Here is a 16717-nt window from a genome sequence, read left to right as displayed (position 1 = left end):
GCAGGACCCCCCCAGGCCCCTCCCCCTGAACTCCTCAAGCTGCCCCACCTGGTGGACCTGGAAGGTGCCGCAGGAGCAGCACCTCAGCACCTGGAACCGCTGCCCCATCCCGTGAGCGGCCGCCCTGGGCTGAGCTCCGCCGACCCCTGCAGCGCGCGGGGAACCTCCCCCGGCACCCGCCGTTCGCTCCCGGCTTCCGGTCACACACACTGGCCTCTACTTCCGGTGGAGAGACAGTCCCCCTGCCAGCGGGGCGCTCTGGGGTACCTACTCCTCGCCAGTCCTCCAACCCCGCCCCCTGCCGGAGGGGCTGAGGCTCCTCTTGCGCAGAGCCCCGCCCGGGGAATGGCAAGATGGCGGCAGAGCCCCGCGCGGGGGGCGGCGCGGAGGGAAGGGAGTTCCGCGGGGAGGGCTGAGCTCGGCCCCCCACGGGTGTTTTGGGTGTACTCGCCGGTCTCGCCGCTTTATGTGCCTGCCGCCCAGTGGCTGCCTGAGGAACTGCAGCTCAACACCAGCCTGAAAGCCCGGGTGGTTTTCCCTGCTCAGGTCTCTGCAATGTGTAAAACCGGCCTCCGGGTGCTTCCACCGCCTTCAGCGCACTGACATGTCAATAAGAGCAGCTGGGTGCTCCCGTCCCCCGTGGCTGTTCACCTCCGCCCCACTCCCGCTGCTCTGCATGCTTTCTCCTTCCTTCCCCCCTGCCTTGGCTCTTACCCACTCCCTTGCCATGTCTCTCTGCTCAGCAGATCCTCCAAACTGAACTCCACCCTAAACTTGGCCATCACTCTGCTTGCATGTTGCATCCCTTTCTCTCTGTCTGTTTACACTGGACACGCTTTGGGGGAGGGGTTGTTTATCTAACTTTGTACAGGGCCGAGCATCAGCGGGCCCTATTCTAGGTTAGTCCTAAATTCTACCTTCTATAATCAATCAGATACCTTTGGTACCGCACAAGAAGCCTCCCCCAACTCAGACTGATATTTGTCATTACACCTTCAAGGTTCATCCAGCAATTTTCTATCAGTGTTCACAAGCAACCAGATCTTTCATTTGCTTTTGGGTATATAATGTGAGACATTGGGTATCAAGTGCTTGGTTAAATGGATTCCCTCTTCATCCATTTAGTTTGTAATTAGGCAGTATTCCATGCAGTTTAGTGTTGATGGGTCCAATAACCTCTAGATGGTTGGTTTCTTTATGGGATTAAGCAGTACAATTTTCTTCCTTCCCCACTGGTACTAAAACTGCTTTTCTTTACTATTAGCACAGCTCTTTGACTGTTCAAATGCAGTCATCAGTGGTAAAGTAAGTTTATTTGCTATTTTTTATTTTGTACTGCTGCAGCATCTTGGAACCCATCATAGATCAGCCCTCCACTGTGCTAGGTGCTGCACACCAACATTAATTTCCTTCATATCCCAGCTTGTCTCTCCTCCAGGCTGGTTGGTTGGTTGGTTGGTGTACATTTTTTAAGAATCCCCAGACCTGTTTTTTTTATCAATTTCCCCCCATATGCTCTTCCTCACTCCCAATGTTTTTTTGAAGACAACCATTTGCCCTCCTCGCTACTTAATGACCTCTGTTTACTCATGAGCACACTAGCAGTTTAAATGCCCAGAATCTATGTACGCAGAAAGTGTGTTTGTTCCACAGAAGCAGCTGACATTTTAAAGATTTTAATGAGAAAAAAACATTCAGGATTTGAAGCTCTTCTATTCCCCTATTTCAGATCACACAGGAGTACATGCCAAATAACTATAGCTTCCTTGGTCAGTCAAATCCTTAAGTATAGATATAGGCAACAAGGAATCTTTCTATATAGTACTTACAAAGAGTTATTACTAGAATTTCCAGTTTTAGGAGAAAACCCAGCAAGAGTGGGCTGGAGGGCATATAAGCCCACCCAGAGTTGTTGGCAGCTTATTCCATGTGACTTTGGAAGATTTTTTTTTTTTTTTAATGTAATGGGGGGGGTGTAAAAATTTTTATTTCTAAATATCAGCCATAAATTTGCCTAAATACCAAAAAGCAGGAAAGCGTCCAAAAACCTTTCTGCACAGGATCTCTCTGACCTTTTCAAATAGAAAATCAACATAATCTGCCTTGACCTCTCCTCTCTGCCATTTCTGTCTGTCTTGAGTCAGGCCCTTTCCTTATCCCTTGACTACTGTCATCTACTCCTCTCTGTGCTTGATACCAATTATATTTTTCCCAAGTCCATTCAAAATGCTGCTGGCTCTTCTCTTTGACCACATCACTCCTTTCAGTCTTTCCTGGCTTGCAATCTCTACTGTATTAGATATTCTTGCCTTTACCATTTAGCCCCAGCCTATCCGATCTAAAACACTGAGCTGTCAATTACCCCACCTTTGCTCTTGCACTGATGCCGACATCAATTGCCCGTGTATCTTTAAGGCACCTCCATACTTTCTACTACGCCACTAGCTGTGTATTGAAAATCTTCCCATCAAAATGTGAAACCTTTATCCTCTTAAATCCCTCCTTAAAACCTACCTCTGCCCTAAAACATACAAATCACTGCTGGCTGACTTAGGCAAGTGCAAGCTGCAACTTGTGTTTCTGCTGTTGATGTCCTCCCAACCCACCCCCATCCTATTAGTTTGTTTTGTCCCCTACTGAAGTCTGTCTTGGTGTAAGCTTAACTCAAAAAGCTTGCTTCCATGTGGAAACATGTATAATAATAATAATATATGGAGATATACCTATCTCATAGAACTGGAAGGGACCCCGAAAGGTCACTGAGTCCAGCCGCCTGCCTTCACTATCAGGACCAAGTACTGATTTTGCCCCAGATCCCTAAGTGGCCCCCTCAAGGACTGAACTCACAACCATGGGTTTAGCAGGCCAATGCTCAAACCACTGAGTTATCCCTCCCCCCAATATTTCAAAGTCAGTAAAAAACAAAACAAATGTTTAAGTTGTTCAGTGCCCCAGGACTGCTGTAGTAGTTGGCAAAGGCTTCTCCATAGAAGCCGCAGACCTACCTTGATTAAAATAATCATGAAGGTGACCACTGCAATCCAGAGAGAAGGGACATGTTTTTGCATCCCCACAGCGATTAATCTGTGTGCAACTGCAGTCTCCTGGCACTGATATTGTGAGGGAGATGGGATTTGTGTGGAAGGGATAGGGAGAGAAAAGCGAGACCCTGGAGCCCGAATCAGGTGACACAGGCCAGCCATTGGGTCTACTGCCTTAGGCAACAATCACAGACATACAACCTAGCTATGGAGTGAGTTAAAAATCATACGCTCAGACACCTTGAAGGTAAGCAGTGTTCAGCTGATAAAGTGGAAGCCAGTCCAGGGCTGTGTGTGTATTCTGGTTCATTTATTGAGCACGTGACAGATCAGACACAGACAATGTAAAATCACATGTATTATCTGTACTTAAAAAAATTACAATAAATTACTGAAGAATTAATAAAAGCAATTTTACTAGAGCTGCTCTCCAGAGGTACATGACAGAGGAGGCAGAGAATTAAGAAATATGCATTGGCTGTGAATACAGAGAGAACACCACAAAAGGAAGTAACACTGAACATCGCATAAAATGGTACCTTTCTTGGGAACACCATCAGCTGGCTCCAGTCTTTGTCATCCCCATCTGTTCTGAACACCAGCCTTAAGCACCAATGTGGCTCACCCTCAGTACTGGGTCTGCACCAGCCACATGCCAACATTCTCACTCTCTGCCAATGAGGCACATGCCACTGGAACACAGATGCTTTTGTAATGAGATGAATATGTATGAAAAGAAATGATGTTTCCTGGGAGGCGAGGCCCTCCCACAGGGAGGTTACCATTCCCAAATGGAGCATCTACTTTCCGCTGGTCCACAGTTAATTTGCAGAGGGTAATCTGTGGCACTCCCTCCAGCTATATAAGCTTTTAAACTTGCGGGTGAGCTAGTCTGTTCAGATTTCAGCTATTAGAGTGATGGCTGAGAGGAGAACACCACAACTTTCCTCCCGCTTCTGCTTTACTTCTCAGGACTGAGGGGTAAACAGCTCTTTGGACTCCTGTTGTACAGGAGGCCTGGAGATGCACAGGCTCCTGGAAAGCACTGTACTTCAGAGAGGCTACAAGGAACAGTCACAAGTGGCACCAGGTGCTCATGTAAGTTTTCTGCCTCATATAGATCAGATCTGCTGTGGTCCTGTCCACAGTGAGAAACTGATCTGCTAAGTGATACGTTTGCTCTGTGATCATTTAGTGGTTGACATGGGTTCTGTAAACCTGGGTCATACATTGATAGTCGACTGATTTACGACAAATTTACTATGGATCTTATTAAAAATTGGATCCATCATTAGTATATTAAAATGAAGTAAATAATTTCCTGACAATATAATTACATAGATATTTTTCTTTTAAAAGCTAATGGCTGTGATGACCTAATGTGAGAAACAACACGAGTAAGAAAAACAGATCTGTGTACCGACAGCTTGTAACAACTAGGCTCCAATAAGTTGATTTCCAGTTCAGGACTTGCCTCCATGATCTAACCCCTTGGCAGACCCAATATCTATTACAGCCCTACTGCTTCTTATGCATCAATGCCAAGGAGCTTGTGGCTTCAGACACAATTCAAAACCACCAATTCCTTGCGTCAAAGAGTTAAAAACAGAGGCTTAGAAAACAGTGTTTACATGAAACCTTCTTGTAAAATGTTGAAAAACCACATGCTACTGGGATGGCAAATCACATCCAATAGAAGCCTCCAGATCTGAGAAACTACTGCATTCAAATCTCAGGATGCTGGGATCAATGGGATACAATCGCAATACATCTGCCAAGGTACAGCACAGTATCTAAGAACCTAATAAGACTAGTTTATAGGCCAAGGACCTAGAGCACTTAGACATACTGCTTAGATCACAGAGTGGCAGCCAAAGACGTACAGAGTTTCAAGCTGGGCTGCATCTTCTGTACAAAACTACCCAGGAACCTACAGCAAATGAGGGTAGGGCCTGGAGTGGCTGTGTTTGAAATAAAACTTCATTTAAAAAAAGATAGCCAGAGGCAGACATGCATAATTTACAGCGGTAATTGCAAGCCTTAGGGGCTATTAGGTTCTAATAGCTTTCATGCTCTTGAGAATGTAATGTAATTCCACCAAGCAGGGTCTCCAGAGAGGTGTATGTTAAACAGCCACTGTGACAAGCCACTTATTCAGCAGAATCTACTGTAGTTGTTGTGTAGTTATTGGTCTCGGTAAAAAACTCCTGCCATCTGCCCAATGTCTATAGCCTCACCTTTTATCACCTGAGACATTACTGCTTTCCTTGAGTTCAGCCTGACACTGAGGAGGAGAGATCATAGTCACTGGATGAGCTGAACTGCCTCTCTACTTTCTTCTGCTCCTTTATCTTCAGGCCAATGTCAACCTTCTTCTCAAAGTAGTTGACCAGGGCTGTCTCTGTAAGCATGGAAGCCAAGACCTGCTCAAAGGAGATAGACCAGTCAGTGTCAATGGTGCTGCCATACCTTGCAGCTGAACTGCTAGCTTCACAACCAACTAGGACTGTGTCATCTGCAATATCTTCACACTGCAGGGAACCCGTGCTGACCATGGAGTAGGAAGACATGGACATATCGTCTTTGGTTTCATCGTCTGACAGGAGCTGTATAGGAGATCCTGGTCCTTCTCCACCATCCCCATCTCCTGGGGTTTGTTTTTCCTGCTGGGTTTTTCCAGCCTGGATATCGCCGGAAGCGCCGTCTCCAGGGTCAGCTTGGGGTTGCTGCTCCACTGCTGAATTTTGACTGTGTTCAGACATTGGTGACTCCTCTTCACTCACAGCATCCTGGGTATTATTTGCTTTGCAGTCATCAGTCTTCTTCATGGGTCGGTTGGAGAATTTTTTTCCAACCTCCCCAATTCGTAGGAGGAGGCTGGCTACAGTGGCAATGGCATGGTACAGCTCTTGTTCCACTGGGTCCTCACTGAACATGTTGTAAAGGGTCTTGCATAACTCTATAAACTGCTCCTTTAAAAACAGAAAACGAAACCACAGGTTAGACTATGAAACCTCCACTAAATCTACAATGGTGGATGAAACTATGAGCCACCCACTAAGAAGCAATGACTCCTATTAGAGATCATCCTGTATTAGATCATGCCCTCAAGTAGCAGCTTATGTTTTCATTTACTAATATGTAGTCCAATATTTTGCATAGTGCTCCATCTTCTAAAGGTAGTGGAAACCCTAGGCAGTGTGTAATCAGGGGAATGGCACTGAGGGGATGTTTGAAGCACACTGCACTAGAGGGGAGCTTTTGTTTAGAGTTCTAATAGGAGAAGGAGGGTTAAATGCACCTGATTTTCACCACTGGAAATATGTCTTAAGTTTGAAACAAAATCAGTTTAGTTTATAAGTAAAATCTCAAACTAGTCCCCCATCGGATGCACGTCCATATAATAGAACCACTAGAGTTTGACATTATTAGAACTCTAAATATTGAAACAGCAAGCAATGCTGCAAGTAAGGATTAAAGTGTATTGGCAGAACTCTGAGCCTGTTGTATCCTGCCTTACTCCACCTCTGCTGTAAATTGCTCAACTGGAAACACATTCTCAGTTCACTTCCTACCTGGTTCATTTTGGGGAGATCCTTGATGGTTTCTTTCTTGGAATACTTTTCCTTGGCCCACATTCGCAGGTAGTATCTGTAATCCTGGGGGCTGGTACCCTTCTCCTCTGCAAGGCAAGGCCAGATCATTAGAGTCAGGGGTTTAATGGATCAAGATGCCAAACCAACCTAGTTTCCTTCTCTGACAAGGTTACTGACCTAGTGGATGGGGGAGAAGCAGCAGACATGATATACCTTGATTTTAGTAAGGCTTTTGACACTATTCCACATGACATTCTCATAAGCAAACTAAGGAAATGCAGTCTAGATGAAATTACTATAAGGTGGGGGCACAACTGGTTGTAATACTGTACTCAAATAGTAGTTATCAATGATTTCCTGTCAAACTGGCAAGACATATCTAGTTCAGTCCCACAGGTGGGTCCAGTCCTATTCAATATTTTCATGAATGTCTTGGATAATGGAGTGGAACGTATGCTTATCAAATTTGCTTATGACACCAAGCTTGCAAACACTTTACAAGATAGGATTACAATTCAAAACAACCTTGACAAATTGGAGAATTGGTCCAAAAATCAACAAGATGAAATTTAAAACAGCCAAGTGCAAAGTACTACATTTAGCAAGGAAAAATAAAGTGTCCAAATACGAAATGGGGAATAACTGAGTAGGTGATAGTCCTGCTGAAAAGCATCTGGGGGATTGCAAATTGAATGAGAGTAAATAATGTGATGCAGCTGTGGAAAAGGTAGACACCATTCTTGCGGGCAACAGGAGTGTCATATGTAAGACAGGAGATAACTGTCCCGCTCTACTTGGCCCCGGTAGCCTCAGCTGGAATACCGTGTCCAATTCTGGGTGCCGCACTTTGAGAAAGATGTGGACAAACTGGAGAGAGGACAAATGATAAAAAGTTTAGAAAACCTGATTTATGAGGAAAGGTTAAAAAAACTGGGCGTTTGAAACAAGAAGACTGAGTGGGGCCCTGATAACCGTTTTCAAATATGTTAAGGCCTAAAAAGCATTGACCAATTATTCTCCATGTTCATTGAAGGATGGACAAAAAGTAATCAGCTTAATCCGCAGCAAGGGAGATTCAGGTTAGGAAAAATATTCCAATTATAAGGGTAGTTAAGCACTGGAGGTTGTAGAATCACTGGAAGTTTTTAAGAACAGGTTGGATACACACGTGTCAGGCATTGTCTAGGTTTACTTGGTCCTGCCTCAGTGCAGAGGGGCTGATCTAGGTGGCCTCTTGACGTCCCTTCCAGCCCTACATTTCCATGATTCTATGCTGGCAAGAATACTGTTTTAGAGTGTTTCACTGACAGGACTCGGGAGACGAGACCTACAGGGAAGGGCACTCTTTTTTTTATAATTAATGGAGATATCCCATCTCCTAGAACTGGAAGGGACCTTGAAAGGTCATCAAGTCCAGCCCCCTGCCTTCACTAGCAGGACCAAGTACTGATTTTGCCCCAGATCCCCAAGTGGCCCCCTCAAGGACTGAACTCACAACCCTGGGTTTAGCAGGCCACTGCTCAAACCACTGAGCTATCCCTCCCCCCACTCTGCTTTTAGACAGTTTTTCTGATGTGATGCAGAGGAGCAAAATTAACACTGCTGCAATCAGCTTGGCAGTTATGAAATAAACTCTGCTCTTCTGTAAATTTTGCAGTTCTGAAGTCCATGGCGGGTGAGTTAAGGCCTCCCTAGCACATCAAGACCGTTTCAGGGAGGCTGTTACAATACCAGAATCAGCAAGGCATAAAAATTCTCTTGACCACATTACATTGTGCCTCTTTCCATGAGCGAAGCCTTGAGAGGTTTCCTCTGCTAGGGTAAAGGGGTAGGAGTTAAAAAACTTGATATGACATGAATGACAAAACTGGGAAATGCCAGGGAGGCTACTACTTGTCCATACTAGGGAATAGTTAGTTACCTTTTTCTTTGGAATCCTCATTTCTCCCTCCTCTGTCTTCCTGAGTAGCTGCTTCTAAACAAACATTGATATTAGAAAAGTGACTCAGCGAATATCCTATTTACTGCACAGTGTGCAATGAATACAAGACAACTTACATGTCCAGTATGGTACTCAGACGGAGTATTTTTAATAAAATTAGGGCTAGCTTTCCTACGCCATTCCCCTACAGCAGACAGCAGGACTGAAAGAGCCACAACTTGAAAAATCGACTTGCACACAATAAGTAGGAAGCTTTTCCAGAATGTGAGTTTACATTTTAAAAAGTTCATAAGCCCGGTGGTTCCAAAGATTACTTGTTACTCATATTTGGAAAGTCAAGTCCTTGGGTTGTGTGAGGTGTCTCCTAAATTTCCAAGCCTTATGGTATTGTCTAAAATAGCAGTTTTCTTAATTTTTTCCACTGGTGCAGCTCAACAGGTGGTAGATGTGACGCTGGCAGACTAGGTGCCAGTTCATGTCAAGGTCCCTAGGTTTCAACAGAACACTGACAAATACATAACTGGAACCAGTCTGGCTCACCCATGTGTTAGTATTGTTAAAATAGGCCTTAGTTCTAAAAATGTGCTTAGACTTTATGGAATGCTTGTAAACTGCTGCATGCATTAATCTCACTTATAATATCTGTATCCCATGTCATAAGATAATACATATGCAACTGTAAATCACCAGTCGGAGAGAAGCATTACCAAGTGTGAAATACTAGCTTGCCACAAGGAGGTGTTATCTCCTGTCCAACAAAAGAAGGCCCATAAACACTAGACAAACCACTGTGGAACATCAGAGGACAAAAAACTGTTGATTGCTCTCCTCATCCCCAGCTGAAGAGGAGACATGCAACTGAGTTCCTCCCAACAGCTGAACTTGCAACTTGAAACAGAAGGGGGGAAGCAATAAAAGGTGGTAACAAGGAGAAACTGTATCTTTTATGCTGCTTAGACTCTGAGGGAGCAAGTAATAGTAAGCATAAGCAAAAGATCCCCAGTGCTTGGCCTGGGTTAGCCCTAAGGGACATATAGCACTTGCATATTATAGAAGCTTCAATTACCTTTTGAAACAGTGGAACTCATTTGTGTGAACGTTTACCTGCTTTAACCTTGTAAATAACTCTCGTTTCCTTTTCCTAGTTAATAAATCCTTAGATGATTTATTATAGGATTGGCTACAAGTGCTGTCTTTGGTGTGAGATCTTAGGTGCAATTGACCTGGGGTAACTGACTGGTCCTTTGGGACTGGGAATAACCTGAATATTGCTGTAGTACTTGGTGTAAGGGACCATCTTTCACAAAGGTGAGCTTACCTGGGTGGCAAGATAGATCAGATTACCCAAGGGGACTGTCTGTGACTCCAGGTTAAGGCTGTATAGTGCTTGAGGAGTTCACACTTGATAATAGGTTAGTGAAATCTAAGTGCAGAACTCACAACCAATTTGGGATTTGTGCCCTGCTTCGTAACAGTCTGCCCTGAGGTTGTTATTCACATGCTTGAGTCACCACAGGACAGCTTGACATTAGCAATGGTAGAAGTTTGAAGAAAAGTGTTAGCATATACACAGCCTGTGAATGAATAGGAGTGAGCAGGGGCAGGAAAGGAAAGAGGGAGGAGAGACTGATGGGATAAGTGGGCAAAGAGAAATATGGTACAAGGGGATAGGTAAGAAAAGAGCACAATATGGAGAAAGAAGAGAGAGAGAGATAAGGATGAGATGAAATAGACATAGACGTTAACTAAGCCCCATGATCTATTATAGGAAAGAAAAAATGGAATGAGCCCTGGAAAGAAAGAAGATACAACAAAAGCAAGAGAAATCAAATACATAAAGATGATGGAACATTATTAAATATATTATTCAAATGTCACCAATGTTATTTGAGTAATTTATTTGACACTGTTATTCAACCAGCTCTTTAGAGTGACACAACTTATTTGGCTAATATATTATTCAATATATATTAGTGAAATTTATCAAATAATAGACTTAATCCTTTTATTCTGCTATTTGATCAGCCATAGTAATAAGTTAATTTTAAGAAGCGTATTAAATAGACAGTTGATTGATAATGCTATAGTACACATTAAATAGTAAGCAAATCTTTCCTTTAAGCTGCCAGGCTCTGGAGAAGCCCTGGTGATGGCACTGCTATCTTTACATTGGCTAGTAGACTTAGTTCTCAGCCTAGTAGGTGTCAAGTAAATTTTTCAATGTCTGGGAATAGCCATTACCAAATTCCACTGGAGGAACTATAGGCCAAACTTTTTCTCAAGGCCAAAGCCTCTATTTAAAATTAGTCACCTTTGGTTATAACAGAGATGTAACCCAGTAGACAGAACAAACACAGGTACTGAAAGGCATCTAAAACGCACATGAGGCCAACAAACAAAGTGCTAGGGATGTATAGAGGGAGTGCCAGTGGAAAGCAGCAATAAAATAATTTCATGGTATTTTAAATGGAGCTTCAGTGCTGGCAGATTATTTTAGCATAATAACAAAGGGCTCAGTGTGTGCACACACACTAGAGACTAACCTTGAGACTCACAGTGCAAGAAGAAATCCAGCTCGGAGACAAAAGGAGATACTGGAGCAGCAGAGAGAGGGTTTGAGGGCAGGGTAAATCCCAGGGAAAACAGAGAGAGTGGGCCAGACACAGAGACACACATAAAGGAGGGGAATAAAAAACAAAAAAAGAGAGACACAGTGAGACTCCCTGAACTTGGAAACAGGAAAGACGGGCTGGTAAAAGCAGACAGCATCATTAACGTTCCTACTCAGCAGCCTCTGTGAGAGTGTTTCACAGCATGCTGACTTCGCTTCTAGAAAAGCAGAGATTAAACAGCACATCAACTGACTCATCTCCCCCATGCAACAATGAGAAGCAACCTTAAAACACTTCTACTGATCAACCCTGCTTTGGAGGGTCACCATTCAAACGGCACAGACTTGTGCAACACTTGCTGCCTGCATCTCTTAGGTTAGAGCAGGTATTATGTTACCTTCTGTCGAGATATCCTCTGTGAAATAACTTGTGGCTTCCAGAGCAGACTCAGCCTCTTCTGAGATCAGAGCTGTACATGCAGAGAAAGGCAGAGAGAGAGAGAGAGAGAGAACAAGATAAGATGATCAGGTTACTAAGGCACCTCCCCCTCCCATCTGCCATCATGTAACATCCCTGTGGAAACTACAGCAATTACTTACATTGATAATTCAGATATATCATTTTTTTTTATTTTGTTTAAAATATTTAGCTGTCCTTCAATGCAATTTAGTAGCTGGAAATGAGGCTGGCTATGTAACCAGCTTTCTGCAAATCATCCGCAAATTCTTCATAGATCAGTTTGAGAACCACTGAGGTAGGATATCCACTCATTCCCCTCAGCAGTGGGAATTAAAAAAAAAAAGCTTTATTGAAATATCTAGCAAAACACATAAGGATCCTCCTCAGCCATTGGGTGTCTGAGAGGAGGAGGGAGAAGAGATCACCCACTCACCTGGAGGCAGGTGCAATTTGTAAAGTAGTTTAAGCTTCTCAGTCAGGTCACCATGGTACATCCCACCTGTGCAGGAAAGGGTGAGATAAATAGCCTTTAGTGTTAAGAGTCACTGATAGCTGACAGGATCCATCAAACAGACCGCTAGAGTTCCCATACAAGCAAGGGGAAGCTGAAAAGATCTGCAACTACAGCTCCTGTACAGAAAGAAATCTGTGCTGCTGCATCCTGCGCAAAGTCTAACTTGTTTAGCAAGAAGGCACGTCTCATTTTGTAATGACATCGTCCTCCCGCCTGGACGAATTCCATTGTCTCTCTATGGTTATGTGCTTGGAACAGTGGAAAACTTTGCTAAAACATTCCACGGCATCTCTAGAAAAGACACTTACTCATCCCTGTAACAAACTCCTTGAAGTTAATGAGAGAGTCCCTGTTCTCATCTAGAAGCCGGAACATTCGTCCTGCCAGCACAGGTGTGTGGAGACCACAGGACCAGAGGGTTAGACTGTCAAACAGCTCTCTGAACTGCTCCAGGTCAATGCGATACTGCTCCAGGTAGGGCAAGCTCTGATCTCGGTGGGCGGCGGCAGTGTGGCTGCTCCCCCAATAACAGCTTGTCAGGTGTTTTGCCTTTGAGGGGAAAGAGTTAATAGGTCAAACCACTAATAGTTACACAAACCTTCATGCTTAGAGATTCAATTATACTCATGGACAAAGACACTGTGTAGCCAGAGAAGAGACTTTTGCTCATACATCTATTTTTCTCCTCCCCTTATTTACTCCGAAGGTCATGTGTGATCATGGCTGAACTCTGAGACATGAAAGAAGAGGATCTGATCAAACTAGAAAAAGACTGATTTCAAGGAAAACAAAAGGCACTATCAGATTTGGATGAAGACTCAGGCAGAGATTTGAGTACACAAGACTTGTCACAGAGTGAGAATTAAAATTTTATGAATAAGTCATACCATCTTACTTTGCTAAGTCTACATCTTGCAACTGAGTATTTCAAGGCATCACAATCATTGAGTCTTATTACTCTCATGAGGTAGGGAACTATCACCCCATTTTTACATATGGGCAAACTGAGGCACAGAAGGGTTAAGTGGCTTGCCCAAGATTACAGAGCAAGTCAGTGGCAGAGCTAGGAATAAAACCAAGGACGTCTGAATCCCAGTCTCCTACTCTAGCCACTAAACATTTCTTTCCAACATTGCCAGCATCTCTCTCTGTGGAATATCATTTAAATGCTGTGAACAGTTTTCCATCATCTTTGTAAAAAAATCATCAGACATACTAGAGCCAGTCCCACTGGCACCATGTACCCCAGAGCCCCACTTCTGCTTCTGACAGATCAGATTCTGGATAGAAACACAATGCTATTACTTGCCCATCCACTCAATCTTGAATATCTTTCTGTATATCAGAGGCAGAGTGACTAGGACACATTCTTCCCCATACCAGGTTCCTACCTTGAACACCATATAAAGCTCTTCTAGCTCTTCCATAGAAAAACCAATGTCACCAGATATAGCTCGGACCTAAAGTAAGGAAGAGAAACAGAATGAACATTTATTTATTACTCCTAAACTGTAAAATGTAATCACTTACTATATGAAACAATATTTTATATACCATGAAAAAGGCCAAGAGACTTGACTAAGGTATAAGGGAGGAAGGAGTGTTATAGTGATTTTGAACTGAAGGAAAACAGTCTCACATTTCTGAGTTGCTAGGACAGGAAGATGCCAGCAACTGCTGACACAGAGAACAGCTGTACCTGCCTTGAACAAGGAGCGTAAACAATAAAAAGCTGCTCAAAGTGTTAAATGTGTTTTCTGCTCTGACTGCACTGTAATTGGAAGTGAGAACAAGTAACATATCACCTCTTTGCCTTTGTTTCACTTTGTGGCTTTCCAATGCACCTATTGTCAGACATCTATAGCGGGTGCTACAGTAAGAGGGGCAAAGGGAACAGGTTTCACAACTGGCACAAATAGAAGAGTAAAGTGGCAGTAAGATGCAGATGCTCCTCCTCTGCCCCAGTCCTCTGTGGGTTCCCAACATCATAGCACACACTCTGGGTGGGAAGGACATCAGTATCTGCCATCTTGCAACCCTCAAAGAACCAAGATGAAAAGTAACAAATACAGGCAGCTCTAACCAGTGGAAAGTGTTACAAGGCCTGTTGTGGTTCATACTGGCAATGATTTGCCTATAATTCTACCAGGATCATGTCTTAGCACTTCAACCCAACTTGTTAGACTAGATCAATGAGAGCTAAACGGAAGTTGTTCAAGTCAGCAGATACATTTTCCACATTAACCATCATCCCTTTAGTCACCACATTCTGGGTTTGCTACAGAGCAGATTTTCAGAGGACTAAAAGCAAAATGTGCTGCATTAACATGCCAACTGGTAGCTTATTTAATCAGGGTGTTACATACCACGCTTCTCTTGGCTGTGTCCTCCAGGGATTGGATCACCTTCAATCTTTGCTTAAAGCGCATCTGTTCAATGTCATCTGCCCTCAAGTTGCTGAATTTCTATAGTAAGGAAGAAAAGCACATCGGTTTACCCCCATCTATCAATGAGACAAGTCTCACGTACAGTAACATTGTTCAGCAAATCAAGAATCACGTTATAAGTGACCTGAAAGGGAAAAAATGTCTTTTTGTCAATAGAGATAGTCTGCTAAGACTCTTCTGTTAATGGTGGGTGGGAAGTATAAGAACATGTGATGAGATGTGCTAGCACTCATTCAGAATCCATGTTCAAATTAAGTGCTGTACCTGTAAAGAGGCTGGGCTTTTTCTCAACAGCACTAATCAGACAAGTAAAATGATTTGGATGATGCTGCTTTAACAAGGAGGGAAAAAGAAGGAATGAACAGTCAGAAAGAGTAGTGCTTTGAAGGAAGAGAGTGCAAAGACAGAAACGGGATTTCCTTGAGGAGGAGACAAACAGGCACAAGTTAATGAGAAACCGAGACTAGAAAGCAACATAAGGTGCATGGGAAGCACAGCATAAGAGTGAGCTGAAGGGAGAGGAAAAGGACAATGACAGAAGACAGAGAGGAAGAGAGCATCAGAGAAAAGAAATCCACCTGAAAAACTAAGTCTTTTCCCAATTTTTCTAATTGCATTGAGAGAGAGGACGTGTCAAGTGGGCACTGATGACTGCCCTGGTAATTAAACATAAAAATAAGCTATTTTCTCCCATGCAAATCTACTGTTGTCATCATCCATGAAGAGTTACTTCTGGAAAAGTGTAGCTGGGAACAGGGAGAACTCCTGCTACTTCTGTAAAATGGCCTATTGGATTCATGGCTGCTGCTGCCACCACTCCCAGGTTAGGAGACTTCAGGTCATCCAGCTATCATCACAACGCAGACACCGCAGAATGGGATTCATGGGCATTGAAAAGGTTGGGGACCACCATAGGGGAAATTCGATCTAAGCTACACAATTTGAGTTGTGACTAGCATAACTCAAAACAACGTAGCTTAGATCTACTCACTGCAGGGTCCACACTACGTGATGTCGACAGGCGAGCGTCTCCCGTCGACTCCCCCTACTCTTCTCAATCCAGTGGAGTACAGGAGTCAACGGGAGTGCAATCTGTGGTTGATTTAGTGGGTCTTCACTAGACCCGCTAAATCGACCGCCAATGCATCGATCGCCACAGCGTCAATCCTCCGGTAAGTGTAGACAAGCCCCTAGTGAAGCCAATGAGTCTTGGCTGCACAAGGAATGCAGGACTGGGCCTTAAGCGGCAAAGATCCCTCAAGTAAATATTAATCTTGCCTCTGACCTCATAAGATGTTTTGATGAGTTCAAAGATGTCAATTTCAAGTGGTGGCTCATCTCCACTTGTGAGTAAGGCATGCAGGTGTGGAATAGGTGGGGAAATACTTTGTCGATTAATTACATTGTCCAGGTACCTGTGGGGATAAACAAAGAACAAAGGCAGAGCTCTGGGTTAATACAATCTCAAGAATTAACAAAAAAGCAAGTAAGATCTTAAACATACTATTTCCACTTCCTTTGGACAGTCAATCTCGTTGGCTAGAATAATTTATTTCTTTCCAGCTAGCCTGCCTAGCTCCATTGATGTCTCTTTCACTCTAGTACAATCAGTTTTCATTTCATTCTTCAGAGCACCTGTTTTTAAATGAGGTTTCAGAAAAATAAGGTGCAGGTAGTGGCATATTTGGAATTGATCAACATTTCACTTTGCTACAGGAAGCCTTCTTACATTTGCTACACTACAGGAAGATTTGCCTCACCAGGTTTTAGGAGGCTCCTTCCGTTAGAAGCTGTTACTGACAGTGAATCAGAATTCTCCCTAGATTTGTAGCAGCAATCCTTCAAGCTAGGCATCAGGGATGCATCAAGACAGGATGGGCTTTGGGAAATATGATGGAACTCTTCAGACTTTAGCTTTCTATCGTGCATTTTTTGGATGCAGTAGAAGAAAGTCAACTGAATGCTTTTGGATTCCTGAGGGTAGGACAGAATGGGTCTTTCTTTGTAGTGTGATGATGTATGATTGAATATGACTATTTATATAACTGATATTGCCACTGTTATACAACTGCAACAAATCTTGTACAAAGTATGTCATGTAAGGTG

General features: G+C 43.5%; 2 protein-coding genes across 4 annotated transcripts in view; both read right to left on the bottom strand.

Annotated features, from left to right (window-relative positions):
• MRNIP (MRN complex interacting protein) overlaps positions 1–239 on the bottom strand; it is an 8431-nt gene extending 8192 nt beyond the window's left edge. Inside the window, exon 1 of the mRNA XM_034778572.1 lies at positions 49–239. Coding sequence (XP_034634463.1) covers positions 49–108 — 60 coding nt within the window. The 5' untranslated portion in view covers positions 109–239. The remainder of the gene's footprint in view (positions 1–48) is intronic.
• Positions 240–3330: 3091 nt separating this feature from the next.
• Positions 3331–16717, bottom strand: part of TBC1D9B (TBC1 domain family member 9B) — a 36852-nt gene continuing 23465 nt past the window's right edge. For 2 of the 3 annotated variants that reach the window (XM_034778559.1, XM_034778557.1), the window contains 10 exons: positions 15897–16026; positions 14531–14629; positions 13556–13624; positions 12473–12713; positions 12084–12149; positions 11589–11660; positions 11123–11173; positions 8559–8612; positions 6617–6723; positions 3331–6013 (listed from right to left, as the gene is read on the bottom strand). In XM_034778559.1, coding sequence (XP_034634450.1) covers positions 5315–6013; positions 6617–6723; positions 8559–8612; positions 11123–11173; positions 11589–11660; positions 12084–12149; positions 12473–12713; positions 13556–13624; positions 14531–14629; positions 15897–16026 — 1588 coding nt within the window. In that variant the 3' untranslated portion in view covers positions 3331–5314. The remainder of the gene's footprint in view (positions 6014–6616; positions 6724–8558; positions 8613–11122; positions 11174–11588; positions 11661–12083; positions 12150–12472; positions 12714–13555; positions 13625–14530; positions 14630–15896; positions 16027–16717) is intronic. The other variant, XM_034778558.1, reaches the window with a different exon arrangement.

Source organism: Trachemys scripta, chromosome 8 (assembly GCF_013100865.1).
Source record: "Trachemys scripta elegans isolate TJP31775 chromosome 8, CAS_Tse_1.0, whole genome shotgun sequence".
Lineage (NCBI taxonomy): Eukaryota > Metazoa > Chordata > Testudines > Emydidae > Trachemys > Trachemys scripta.
Note: the sequence above shows the minus strand (reverse complement) of the source record. Positions and strands in the feature narration are given on the sequence as shown.